This window comes from Curcuma longa, chromosome 15 (assembly GCF_044706935.1).
Source record: "Curcuma longa cultivar G26 ecotype Majalengka, Jawa Barat chromosome 15, ITB_CL_G26_1.1, whole genome shotgun sequence".
Taxonomy (NCBI): domain Eukaryota; kingdom Viridiplantae; phylum Streptophyta; class Magnoliopsida; order Zingiberales; family Zingiberaceae; genus Curcuma; species Curcuma longa.
Genome location: NC_133875.1, coordinates 8,883,369 through 8,897,378, shown reverse-complemented (window position 1 = coordinate 8,897,378; position 14,010 = coordinate 8,883,369). Strand labels below are relative to the sequence as shown.

The 14,010-nt window shown below is 40.9% G+C and overlaps 1 protein-coding gene across 1 annotated transcript; it reads left to right on the top strand.

The window, feature by feature from the left end:
- The first annotated feature begins 11,041 nt into the window (after positions 1 to 11,041).
- Positions 11,042 to 12,401, top strand: LOC141845954 (putative acetyltransferase At3g50280). The gene is given in 5 exon segments (XM_074733943.1): positions 11,042 to 11,626; positions 11,628 to 11,711; positions 11,713 to 11,934; positions 11,936 to 12,004; positions 12,006 to 12,401. Coding segments are annotated over 5 exon segments (1,356 nt in total).
- Positions 12,402 to 14,010: the final 1,609 nt, after the last annotated feature.

Genomic DNA, 14,010 nt, shown 5'->3' with positions numbered 1-14,010 from the left:
GACGAAGACTTTTTATTTATATGTTTAACAGATGATCTTGAATATAGCATTCAATCCTCTCGGGTAGTATGGTATGATCTTTCCAGAGAATATCGTAAGTAAGAGTGAACATTAGTTCCTTTCTTCTTATTAAAGGGATCCATGTTCTCTTTGATATCTTTCCCTCGACCCGTTAGGTTCGAACTGACATAGGTGAATCGGACCAACACCTATAAACCACCAACAAGGAGTCGCTTTAGTTACGCAGTTCGGTTAGCAGGCAGGCCGCCTTCCTACATCTGCGGGCCCACCGGTTTAAAGAGTCCTCTGTCCGGACTCCCCCTAGACCTCTGTCAGGCCTAGGGAACTTCTCTAAGCTCGAGAGCTCCTGTCTCCTCACTTAAAGCGTAACCGGCTCACCTCTACCCGGAAACAAACCAAGCCCTTCCCTTCTTCTTTCATCATTAAGTTTCACCCGCCTTCTTAGCCTTTTCCTCATCGTTAAGGGGAATCGAAGGGACAGGGCTTTTCCCCTTCTTCATAATGATTGGTTCCAGGCGCACTCCCTGAAACCAATCCGTCTCGCATGCCAGTCCGTCTGTCTCTATGTCTTGGGCACACGAATCATCCTCATCACTAAGCTCAACTTCTCCCTAAGGAGAAGTGGTGGCATCGGGGGGAGTGAATCTTGTCCCGGTTGTATCCCCATTGGTGTATCGCTTAGTCGTAGAAGGTGAACCGCTTTCTTTTTTTTAAATTTTTCTATCTTTCCAATCAATCGGCTAAGCATTCTAAGTGGCCGAAGTTGTAGGGTCCTTCTTTTTTGAGGTAGTTTCCCTCCCGACACTGATTTTGCTTTCTTCACTAAACGCGGGTATGCTGTTGCAGGGCGAATGCCCATTGCCGATGCTTTTCTGGTAAGGGGAAAGAGCTTGAAAACTGACTTTCTTTGCCTGCCCCAGCGGCCCCTGCCCAAGATCCCATATCTACCAGTCTACGGGATTGGGCTTGACTTGACCTTTAGAAAATAGATCTGCTCATAGGAATGAAGGTGCTATACTTTGAAAACCGATCAACAACTACCAAGATTGCATCATACTCCCCCACTCGTGGTAGACTAGTGATGAAGTCCAATGAAAGACTTTCCCATGGACGGCTTGGGACTGGCAACGGCACTAGGAGACCAGCAGTTTTCTGCCTGTCTACTTTGTCTTGTTGACAAATTAGGCATGTTTGGGTATAAGCCCTGACATCATCTTCCATTTGAGGCCAGTAGTAGTTCTGTGTCACAAGGGCCAGTGTTCGCTGCCAACCTGGATGTCCGGCCCACAACGTGTCATGACATTCCTGCAGTAATGTCTTCCGAAAATTTCCTGTCTTTGGGACATAGATAGACCCGTTCTTTCTTTGTGAGGAGCAGATCATCTTCTATCCAGAACTCTCTCGTCTTCCCCTCCTTGACAAGGTTCATAATAGCTACTGCTTGGGGATCTTTTGCTAAATTATCCCTGATCTGGTCTTTTAGTGAAGTTTTCATCATGGAATTGGATAAGTGAGCCAAATACTTCAATGCCGCCAAGTCTGACTTCCTGCTTAAGGCATCCGCCACTCGATTCGTCTTTCCAGGCTTATATTCTAGATTAAAGTCAAACTCTGCCAGATGTTCTTGCCATCGAGCTTGTCTGGGATTTAGCTTTGGTTGTGTGAGAGAAGGATCACTTCGACCGGGCCTGAATCACCACTCGCTCCACCTGAACCAGTATGCTTCATAATACTGACCCAATCTCGATTTTGAAGTCAAGACATCACAACTAAAGCGGCCTGCCCGAAAGCCTTTTGCCGAGCGGAAATGTCTTATTTCACTGAAAGGCTTTGCAAACACATACTTTCTCAAGGGAATGAGCGAGAGAGGGTAAAATGCTTTTAGTAAGGATTTGGATGCGAAAGGAAATCTCTTTGAATCTAACTCGAAATATCATTGTTGAAGAAAGATCTCGAGCGAAGCGAGGTTCTCTAAGATCTCGACCGCTAGGGTAAAAAATTCCAACGGCTATACATAAAAAAAAATTTAAAACACTTGAAACGGCGATTCAAGCCGCCGGTTAACCGGCTGAACCGCCTGTTCAGCCGAGCTTGAACCTTAACCGGCCTGGCATCCTGCCGGGCCGGTTACGGTTTGGCCCGGCTAACCGGGTCAACGGGCCAACCGGCCCGTTAACCCTGTCCGGGTTCGGGCCGGGTCCGGGCTGGACCCGGCCCGTGGTCGGGTCTAACCGCAATGCTCAAATATTAGTTTTTACAGAGCACCCAATTTCAGTACGTAGATATTAACTTCTATTGAGCACTCAATTTTGGTGCTCAGATATTAACTTCTACCAAGCACCCAACCTCAGTGCTTAGATATTAACTTCTACCGAGCACCTAGCTTCAGTGCTCAAACATTAGCTTCTATAGTGCACCCAACCTCAATGCGTACATATTAGCTTCTACCGAACATCCAGTTTCGGTGCATAGATATTAGCTTCTACCAAGCACCCAGATTCAACTCCTTAATGTTGACTTCAATTGAGCCTACAAACTTAATGTTCAAGTAACCCGATAGATGCATACGTGGTGCTTTCTAAACAGAGGAATAAGTAGTGGATGTCAGAGTTGGTTCCTTGATTGTCCTCTAGGGACTACGTGACATTTGGTAAATGGAGAAGTTAGTAGTGGATGTCAGATCTGATTCCCTGAGTGCATTCCGTGGAATATGTGGCAGTATATAAGTGGAAAAGCTTATAATAGCTGTCAAGGCAGGTCTCTTCATCGATTTTGATAAGGAAGAAAAAGGAGCATGTGATATCTGACGTGGAGATGCACTTTTGATATCTATATAAGCATTGATAAAGATAAAAGGTGGGTATGATTTTTCTTCTTACAAGCAGAGACAACTCTTTTCCTTAGAAAGTTTATCTTCTTCTTCTTCATGCTTCTTGCTCTATCAAATATTCTGTCAGTGACTGACTTGAGTGTCAGAATGACCACGCTGATAAAGCCAGCCAATCCCTAACTTGTGTTTCCTTTCAAATTATCAAATCCTAATCATTTGGAAGGTCATCCAACTTTCTAAAAAGGAGGAGCCCGAGCAAGAAAAAGGATATATGGTCACTATCACGCCTCGGGAGATGGTTGTCCGAAATTTTCGACAACATCTCCCCTGTAACAATTGTCATTTCCCTGGATACATATCTATCATAAGGCCTATAAGGCCACAAGTAAGCCTACACGGCCACAATCCATAAACAACACATGTCAAAAGTGCATAATGAATACTATATATAAGGTCCACAACTCGCCACTATAACAAAAACACTAAAATCAAACATATATAAGTAGACACATACTATATAGAACCAGTACCGACACAAAATTTCGAAAACATAGTGAAAAATCAAATGGTCGAGGTCATCTCAACAGGGGACTAGTAGGGCGACTCTCCAGACTGACATCAACATGAAAAAAATGAAATCAACGTGGTGAGCTCAACGAACTCAGCGGATATCTAGCAGACATGTATAGTAAACTATCCCTAGCAGTAATACTCATACCAGTACAGTCTCCTGAAAGGATAGTAACAAATGCAAAACTGGAAGAATGGAAGAGCTGTACATACCAGAATCACCTACCAAAATGCATCAGGTCTCCTGTATGTGCATGTCAAACATATGCAGCAACCAAAATGCAGCAAGCATAAATAAATGCAATCCATGCAGTATGCACATGATGCAATGACATGGTCACCCCTGACGCTAGTCAGTCACCGTCACCACGATGGTGAGGTCGAGTGGATAGGGCTATGACAACTGTGCACTCTGCCATCACTGCTCCTGAGTGACCGAGTGGACAGGATGCTGTCGGAGTACACCTATCCTCGTACCCCAAGTCATATGGGGGAGCAATGCTCTCATCTCCTCGTCTCATAATGCGAAGGAGGGATCTCTGTCATGCTACCACGCTACGGAACCATTATCCCTGAGCGGCCGAGCGGAGCCCTGACAGAGCAACTGCACACACCCTCCTGATGTACCACTAACCCATGAGTGGCAGTGTGTGCAGATCATGTAACTGGCGACGGACTCAGACTACAAAGGAGCCGATGATCGCCAACATGCAATCATGCAAAATGGTGCATGACACTAATGTATGCAAGATACATCTAGTAGATAATCAATGCCCAGTAAAGAACGGTATATCCCTACTATGATGAACCTATATACTCATGGCTAGTATCAAGATACTAAGGAACTAAACATGTATCAGGTATAAATGGTATACAATATATGTAAGCAAGTAGTGACAAATCAGGCACATATAAAAAGCATAACAAAAATACTACCAGCTATAGCAAAACTATACATGTCAAAACAACTTATCTAAAAAGATAAGACAAGATACCCGTCTTTCGAAAGTGGTTCGTATCCGAAAAGAAAATCTCCGTCCAGAAATTCGGTTCAATGTCTTGTAATTAAAATAAACAATAATACAACGTTTACTAAGATAATACTGTATTAAATTAACAATAATTAAATCTCATATTAGTTGTTTAATCCAAATAAACTAATCAACTCCCCAACTCCCTTAATTACAATCGGATCTAACCGAGTGCAATTAGACTCCAATTATTCCCAACCGGATCTACCCAACTAATCAATTAATGCGACTTAACCGCTTAACCAATTAATTCAATTAATCCTCATAACAAGTCATATTATGATGAACCAGACTGAGTTCGATGGAAAAGAAGGGTATCCAGAGAACAAGCTAGTAGCAACATCTCCTAATTAAACCCTCCTTGTTAATTAATTTAATCTGAAGTGAACAAATGGTTGGCTTACACAGTCACACATGCATCGGCACTATTCACCTAAAGAAATTGGAAAAATCTAAATTAAATTCTAATCAAATGAGAAATCCTCTTAAACATGCTTTTATGCTTTTGCATGCATGGAGTGATATACATATGGAAGAAACCTACTAGTTCCCAACGTCACCCAATTGTTTCACCTATTATAGCCAATATCAAATCAGAATTTGATAAAGCCTATGAGACAGAATGTGAAATCTTAAGGAATAACAGGAATTCCAAGCAAACACGATCACCCCGGCTCAAAGACCCATCCACGAACACCCTACGGCTTGCAAAACTTTAACATCCAAAACCTAACAATTTTACCTCAAATCAGAAGCCCTTGCCCTAGATCCACCCTGATTCCGCAGTTCCACCTCACTGCCAAAACCCAAGAAAACCCTCTGAGATCTCTCTTCGATCTGCCGAATCAAAATAACCCTTGGTAATCCGAACGAACAAAGAAATCCAAAGAAGACCGGAACGATCCAGCACAACCAACAAGGATTTCAGCCCTTACCTCATCCCCACACAGTGGCAAAAACTTTGACGGAGCAGAGGCGGTGGAGGAAGGAGGTGCGGCGGCACAGGGTGGCGGCGGCGGAGCGGATGAAAGCTGCGGCTAGGGCACAAAGGAGAGGGAGAGGGAGAGAGCGTCGACGTGTGGGGACCCGAACGCGACGGTGGCTGCGGCTGTCCTCAAGCGAGGCAAAAGCAGCGCAACCAAGGAGGAGAGAAGAGAGGGCGTCCGTTTCCTCGAGTTCGAGCGAACGAAGAAGGTGAAAGAGGAGGAGCGACCGTCGGTTTCGGCGAAGAAAGGGGAAACGCTCGTACGTTTCCAGGCGGGAGAAGAAAAGTGGCGAGAGATGGGGTGGGATTAACGGATTCCTAATGGGTTTCGGATTTTAAATCCGTCAACCATTAACCTTTTTTTTCTTTTACCGTATTTTACAGTCACAATCAAGGAACATGAGTTAATGCAAAATATTGATGGGTGTTTAGAAAAAGTGTATAGAATTGGTTATAACAGGTCACTTTATCTTTCAATTTGTTTTTGTAATCTAGTTATCAAATCTTCGAACCGATTAATTCTAAATGTGATTGGTTCGGTCCCGGTTTGATGGAAGTCTTCTACCAAAGTAAATCAAAAAGCACGAATGATGTGTGTCGCTCTGTAGCCAACGTTGCAAGATTGTCTTTCCATTAGAAGAAATTAATTCACAATGCGTCGCAATTAGAAATCGATCCATAAATGTATATTTAATTAGGAAAATATCTTACCGTTGTACCATTGCCTCCCAAACACATTTTATCTTCCACCTTTTGCAGAAGAAAAAAAAAAAACGAGGAGGTAAATTGAGAAGCTACAATTGACCATGACGGAGAAAGATATTATCTCGACTTATCTGAGATTCAAAGCCTTATCTTCTTCTATAACTCTGTTTCATTGTTATCAATTCAGCTATACCCCAGGGGCCTTTATCTTCCACCTTTGAAATTGCTTAGAGTTGTTTTGATTAAAACAATTTCATCTTGTAGTTCTTGAAATTAAAGCAATTTCGCTTTGGAGCTGTTATGATTAAAATAGCAGCTCCAAGACAACTTTTTTAATTATTAATTTTTTAATTAGTTACTAAAAAAATAGAAAATTAAAAAACAAAAAAAAATTTTAGAATATTACTTTTATTAATTTTCGTTTATAATTTTATAATTTTTTTATTAAAATCTAAATTTTAAAAATAAAATATAGATAAATTCATATAAGAACGCGCGCAATTAAGTTATCGCAGCGCACATTGCATGTTGCATAACTCCAAGCTGTTGAAAGTTATAATTCATCCGCAGCGCGCGAAGCGCGCATTGCGGAAAGTTGCATCCGCAGCACGTGGATCGCACGCTGCGAAAAGGTGCAATGTTTTGCAGCACGCGTCCCACGCGCTGCGAAAAGGTGCATCCGCAGCACGCGTCCTGCGCGCTGCGGATAATTATATTTTTAATAAATACACAAATATATACACAAATAGACCTATATACACAAATATATAATACAAATACAAATAATTATAACATGCTCAAAGATCTAACATTTAAAATTCAACATACAAATATTCACATTCACAATTATAAAATCATAGTTCAAATATATTAAAGATAATCATCTACATCTAGTTAGACAAAACAATCCAAGTTCATTTTTATCTTTACTACAAATAGTATATCGATTCGTCCAAATCAGTCAGACAAAACTATAAACATCGATGTCCAAGTTACTGTGCTTCCTATTGCATCCTCAAGAAAAAGTATTTCTTCATTTGGTCGAATTAGCTCCACCTTCTCCACAAGAACTCTATCAATCCAAACTTTCCAATAAGATCCACCAAGAGGAACATGATGTACTTTTGTTTTTGGATCTGTGGATGCAATTCGACTTTCTGCAACAGCTCCATCAACAGACCAATGAAGCAGCTTACATTTAGCATTAACATTGATATCTTCAACAGTCATCTTTTTCAATTTTGACTATATCATAATAAATAATAATTAATGATTAAACAAATTTTATAATAGAACATGCTATAAATAATAAACTAAAAGAAAAAAACTTAAGAAAAAACTACCATTTCTAAGTGAGCTCCATGTAAATTGTTCTTATTTTAGCAACTATGAGGAAAAAAACTTAAGAAAACAGAAACAAGAGAAAAAAAAATCCATATCATCACGATATTATATCAACTATTTGAAAACAAAAACTGCTTGCAAGCTGTTCTACATGACCCATTAATTTAAGAATAATTTCACTGTTTAATATACTAGTCGAACATTAATTTCAGAAAAGTAACAAACGAGGTCAAGGATGAAACAGTTCAAATCATTTTGGACGAATCAAATTAGCATGACAGAAGACTAACAATAAAAAGCAGAAATAGAATTTGTAGATCACTTTATTAAAGCAAGCAAAACAATAACATCGGAAATATTAGGACATAAACGGTGAGGACCAAAAGAGACCAACCAAGTCTTATGGTCAAAGAAGAGGGAATTTCCTAAATCAGAAAGATATTTTCCTGCTAAAGAAGGGGTTGGTCAAGTGTCAAACTAGAGCTTTGTATCCTTGGAACGAGAGAAAAAAATGAGAGAAAGAGGTAACAGAAAGAAAATGAAAAAGAAGAGAAAATTTGATATTTTCTCAGGCCAAGTTTCCGTGAACAAGATGAGAATTAAAAAAAAAATCAACTAGCAATTGGAATACAAGGCGTAAGCTTTAACAACCACATGGGTAAAGCGTCTGGAAACCATTTCTATTATTTTCTATGCAATTTGGGTAGGAAAAAAAAAAGAAAAAGGAAGTGAAAGTTTTCCTATCATTTACTTTTCTTAAACAATTTCCTATAAAAAAAATATTCAATTTCTTTCTGTTCTGCCTCTCCATTCTCGCCTACATAGCATAGATTATAGTGCTGGAGATAAGTACAAAGACATTGGCATAAAATGCATTAGTGGCAAGCAGAACTTATAAGTTAGAAAATAAATGAGGCCAGCATACAACAAAAATGTTCCTTTATGCAACAATATAAAAGTAAAATACTTGAAAACGTACTAAAAGTGTGTAACTTGCCCACTTAAATTGCATAACCATTTTCTCAAAAAGATACAAAAAAAGCAGAAGTCCATTATTATGTGTCTTTCACCAATACAAAAGAACAGAATGAAACATTATGGATTTTTCACCAAAACTCAGCTAAAAGCTAAGTATGCAAACATCCTAATAAATATCTACTAGTAGAAATGGATCCTATTGCTAGAAACAAAAATGTAAATAAATGTATCATAAGTCCATGTAAGAATCTACCTTCTTTTGCTCATAAATCACAGATCTTAATAGAACATCACAAACGCCCAATTTACCTACAAATAAAAAGACATTTTTACTTGAAATGATGAACCATGCCATCACTAATAAGCTCAGATAGAATCCTGCAATCATTGATAAACAACAAAGATGGTATATCTTCCGAGCACTGGAAAAGGATTAACTTAATATAAAAGTTCAAGTGATCTCACATCCTAATAGTAGACTAGCTAATAGCATAAAAACCACAATGATAATTGAAGTGAAAATGAATATAACAAGGCTAGAGTAAGACAATTGGAAGTTTATTAATCACACTTGATAGAATAGATCAAAAGTGGAGTGCCACGAAGTTGAAAGATATCCATCATATACCACCGGGTTGGTAAAACAAGAAGATCCTATCCTTCACACTTCTCATACTGATTGTCCAACCTATAACAGTTTGAACTGATGAACACAGCTTCTTGTCTATATGGTAGACATATGTTTAGCCATACTAGCAGTGATATTCATGAATGGTTCAGAATATTCTAATGATTTGTATTTTTGTACCATCAAATGAATAAATATCATTATGCACAACCCATGAGTCATTATAAGAGAGGTTTCAAATAAGATTATTGTAAGAATGTCTCAAGAGCATATAATTAACCTAAGGTCAGCTGAATCAGTACTCTAATTATGAGAATTTCCATCAAATATAGAGTTATAACATCCTTTACGATTAAAGAAATGCAACCACTAAAAGATGGCCACATTACAAAAATCTAGCTTTCATACTGTCATCCTCAAGTATCCTATAGGTTATGGATTCTGATCTAGATTATGTAAAATTAGGGGAAAACTAATATTTTCCTAACCTCTCTTAATACTGCCATTATGCACTTGCACAGAAATAAATCTTGTAATCAATATAGTAATCATTTCTGCATCTATTAAAAGTTAATCATTTAGGTAAGGAAAAAGGTAACTTTTCAACAAAGAAAATTTTCTTGAATCATATTGTAGTCTCTTATTTAGGGCATCTCACATATATTTCTTTTTTGTGTCAATTTCACATCATTAGTTTTTAGTGTTCGAGTGATTTCAGTAGTGAATTATTTTTTCTGCTTTCTAAATTTCAATCATGATCCAAACCTATCAGAAATTATGTTGTTGCAAAGTTAAACGCTTCGAAACAAACTAAAAATTTATGAAACTATTTGTGTTCTGTAGCAGCATTCACATCCGAACCAACCTCTGAAAAAGATGAAATGGATCCATTAGCCAGTACAAAAAAGATATCAAGTTTACTCAAGCGCGAGCGCGAGCGGACAGAGCACGGGCGGGCTAGAGCGCGAGCGGCGGACAGAGCACGGGCGGCGGACAGAGCACGGGCGGGCCAGAGCGCGGGCGGGCAAGAGCGCGGGCGGGCCAGAGCGCGGGCGGCGGACAGAGCACGGCCGGGAGAGCGAGCGCGGGCCGTCGGGAGAGCGAGCGCGGGCCGTCGGGAGAGCGAGCGCGACCGGGAAGCGAGCGCGGTCGGCCGAGCACGGGCGGGCGAGGGGAAGAGGCGAGCGGGAGAACGGCGGTCGCGAAGAGCACGGGCGCGGTCGGGAAGAAACCTAAACGGCGTAAAGTTGCGTACGGGTAGAGCCGGATGGGTCCGGGTAAAGGCGGATGGGAAAAGGAAAATTAAAGGAAATTAATTAGTTATTTTTAATAGCGTATTATTTATCTGCGCGGCTAATATTATTTTTTTAATTTTTCTTTAACAGCGTATAATTTTTGTACGCTGTAAAAAATATTTTTTGTAGTCCATGTTAAAAGTCAAGTTAAACCTAAACTAAATTTTAAACTTTTATATGTTCATTAATAATTTTTTATTTAAAATTTATTTATAGAAAAATTATTAAAAAATTATATATATATATATAAATAAATTAAAAAGATCATTAGGAGTAAATAATATTAATTTAATATAAATTTGAAATTATTAAAATTATTAATATTTTTAATGAAAGCTTAGTAAAAAATTAAGTTTGCTATATTTTTTTTACCTTAATTAGTTTGGAAAGCACTTTATTCAAAGGAAATACCTTTCATAAAAATTAAATTATAGTGCGCTGTTTAGAAATTCTTAAATTATGTACACGCCATTTAAGTAAAATGCCAGCTATAATTGTTATAATATAATGTATAACAGCTATCATTAACAAATAAGCGATCGTTAAAGTTAATGAAAATAAGGCTCCATTTTGATTTTTTTTTCCCATTGTTTATTATCAACAACATGTATAAATAGAAATTTTCCAGTATCGTGCCTCTCCTGCAGATCGAGAATGGCGGAGAGCAGTGAAGTACGCATCCTTTCCAAGTCCCTAATCCGACCATCCCCACGCCTCTGCGAGGAAGACGGCGGTCGCCTGATCCATCTCACTCCCTGGGATCTCATGTTGCTCTCCATCGACTACATCCAAAAGGGCATCCTCTTCCGCCGTCCGCCAACGCAGGACGCCGACATGACCCTCACCATCTCCCGACTCCGCGATTCCTTCGCCGCCGCCCTCGACCGATTTTTTCCCTTGGCCGGCCGCCTCTCCATCGCCAACCTCGACACTTCCCCTCCTTCGCTTTCCATCTCCCTCAAGTGCAACGACGAAGGAGCCGACTTCATCCACGCGTCCGCCCCAAGTGTGACCGTCTCCAGCATACTCCACTCGCTCTACGTGCCCCCCGTCGTGCTCTCCTTCTTCCCCCTTAACCGCGCTCTCAGCTACGACGGCCACCGCCTACCGCTGCTCGCCACCCAAGTCACCGAGCTCGCCGACGGGATCTTCATCGCTTGCTCCCTCAACCATGCCGTGGCTGACGGCACCGTCTTCTGGAACTTCTTTAACTCCTGGTCACAGATCTGCCGAAGCGGCAGGTTGTCCGGAGGTCAGCATCCCCCCGGCCATCGACCGCTGGTTCCTCGACTCCTGCATTCCACCGATCCGTCTCCCGTTCGGCAGGCGAAAACGATTTCATCAGAAGGCCTGTCTACCCTCCCGTGGAGGAGTGCGTCTTCCACTTCTCAGCCGCCGCCGTGGCCAAGCTCAAGTCTATGGTGAACGCGGAGATGGGCACCGACGGCCAAATCTCCTCCCTCCAGTCTCTGCTCTCGCTCATCTGGGTGTCCGTGACTCGGGCGCGTCGCCTCGATCCTAACAAGGAGACGTCGTACATGATTCTCCATCGGGTGCAGGACAAGGTTGACTCCCCCACTGCCGGAAAGTTACCTCGGCAACGCGGTCCACGTAGCCGGCGACGCAGAATGTGACGGCGGGGGAATTGCTGCAGCGCGGGCTGGGCTGGGCGGCGTGGCAACTCAACCAAACGGTTGCTTTGTTCAAGGAATCTTTGGTGCGAAGTTGCTTGGCGGATTGGGTGAGAACGCCATCGTTCAGTTACGCATGCACGTTCAAGCCGGAGGACCTGTTGACGGGTGGTTCTCCGAGGTTCAATGTGTATGGGAATGACTTCGGGTGGGGGAGACCAGTGGGCGTGAGGAGTGGAGCAGGAAACAAAGGGGACGGGAAGGTGACTGTGTATCCAGGTCCTGAGAAAGGGAGCATCGCAGTGGAGGTGTGCCTTTCGCCCAAGACGCTGAGCGCATTGATCAAGGACGAGGAGCTGATGCGCATGGTCTCCTGCATTTAGCAAGTCTTCACATCATGCAACGCTTTCAATTTCTGCAATAGGAAAGGAGGAAGGTTAACAAGAAAGGAGCAAAATAAATTAACAGATCAAAAATAATCAAACAGAACGACAGAAATTATTTGCTTTAATTGATAAAGATAAAAAAATTAAATAATAAAATAACTACAATGGCGAAAGAAAATGAAAATGAAAATCTTTACTTTTTTATCAATTTTGACTAACTCCGATCATAAAACAAGGGTAAAAAAAATTATTCTTATTGGAGAGAAAGAAAGACCAGGGTCTAAGATTGTTATGGGTTGACTAAAAAATAATAAAAGGAATGGAAAAATGACTACTACCCTCGAGAAAAGAGGAAGAAAAAAAGAATTATTATTGAAGAAGGAGAAAAAAATAATTAAATTATGGTTAAAAAGAAAAAAATAGAGAAAAGGAAAAAGAACATAATGAAGAAGGTGGCGTACGGAGACAAGGTGGTGGAAGAAAAATAAAAAGAAAAAGGAGAAAAGAATATGTTTTTCAAAATACAGGGAGTAGATGCAGCATGGACTCAGTCAATTTTTCTATTTTTCCATAAACACAGGAGGAGTTGGTGTAGCATGGAACACCACAAATATGACCAGGGATCCATCGTCACTATGTTTGGACTAGCTCGGTGTTATGGGATGTATTTGTAGGATCGGTGTGTGTTAGATGGGGGTGAATAACGCTCGTTGTTATTGTTCATTCTGTCAAATATACTTGTAACAAAATTAAATAATAATACAGGGGACTCGCAGATTTTTACTTGGTTCCTAACACCCCAAGATTAGTATGTTTAAGACTTATGTACGAAAAGGTATCCGTCCATTAATGATTTCCTTTTTAGAAGTGGAGAAATTCGTATTACAGTCTAATAATGATATAAAGATGAACGTACAAAAGCAAGTAAGACTAAAATAAATAAATACTCTCGAGTTGGCTTATCCAAAAGTCCTAAGCGCAGTGCACCCTTCCTAGAGCTTCTTCATTCGCATGAGCAAGATGTTATTCACGTCAGTATCACCGCAAGATGAAATGTTATAGCAATTAGAGTTGTTCTCTTGTGTTGGACGTAGGGGCCTTATAAAGACATTTTCAGATGTATGGATTGTTGGGTTGCAAGGGTGCAAACATAGTCCCACATCTAAAGTACATGGAAAAGATCATGGGGTTAAAAAGGATGGAAAGTATCTCCATTAGTATGAGGTCTTTTGGGCAGAGCCCAAGAACAAAGTCATGAGGGCTTAGGCCCAAAGTGGGCAATATCATACCATTGTGGAGATATTTTGATTCCATCGGTACTAACAAGTGGTATCAGAGCGAGACCGCTCTTCACCAGACTAACCGCCGGATGAGCCATGATCCAAATCTAACCATGTGATTTGAACCTTAAACAAAGGAAGTGGATGCTCCCGTGTCTGAATCAAGAGGGCCAGACACCAGGTGAGAAGTCCTAGTAGGTCGGGTGGACCAAGGGGCAAAAAGTCCTAGTTGCGACTAGGTGGGAAGTCCTAGTAGGTCGGGTGGACCGAGGGGCAAAAAGTCCTAACTGCGGTTAGGTGGGAAATCCTAGTAGGTCAGGTGGACC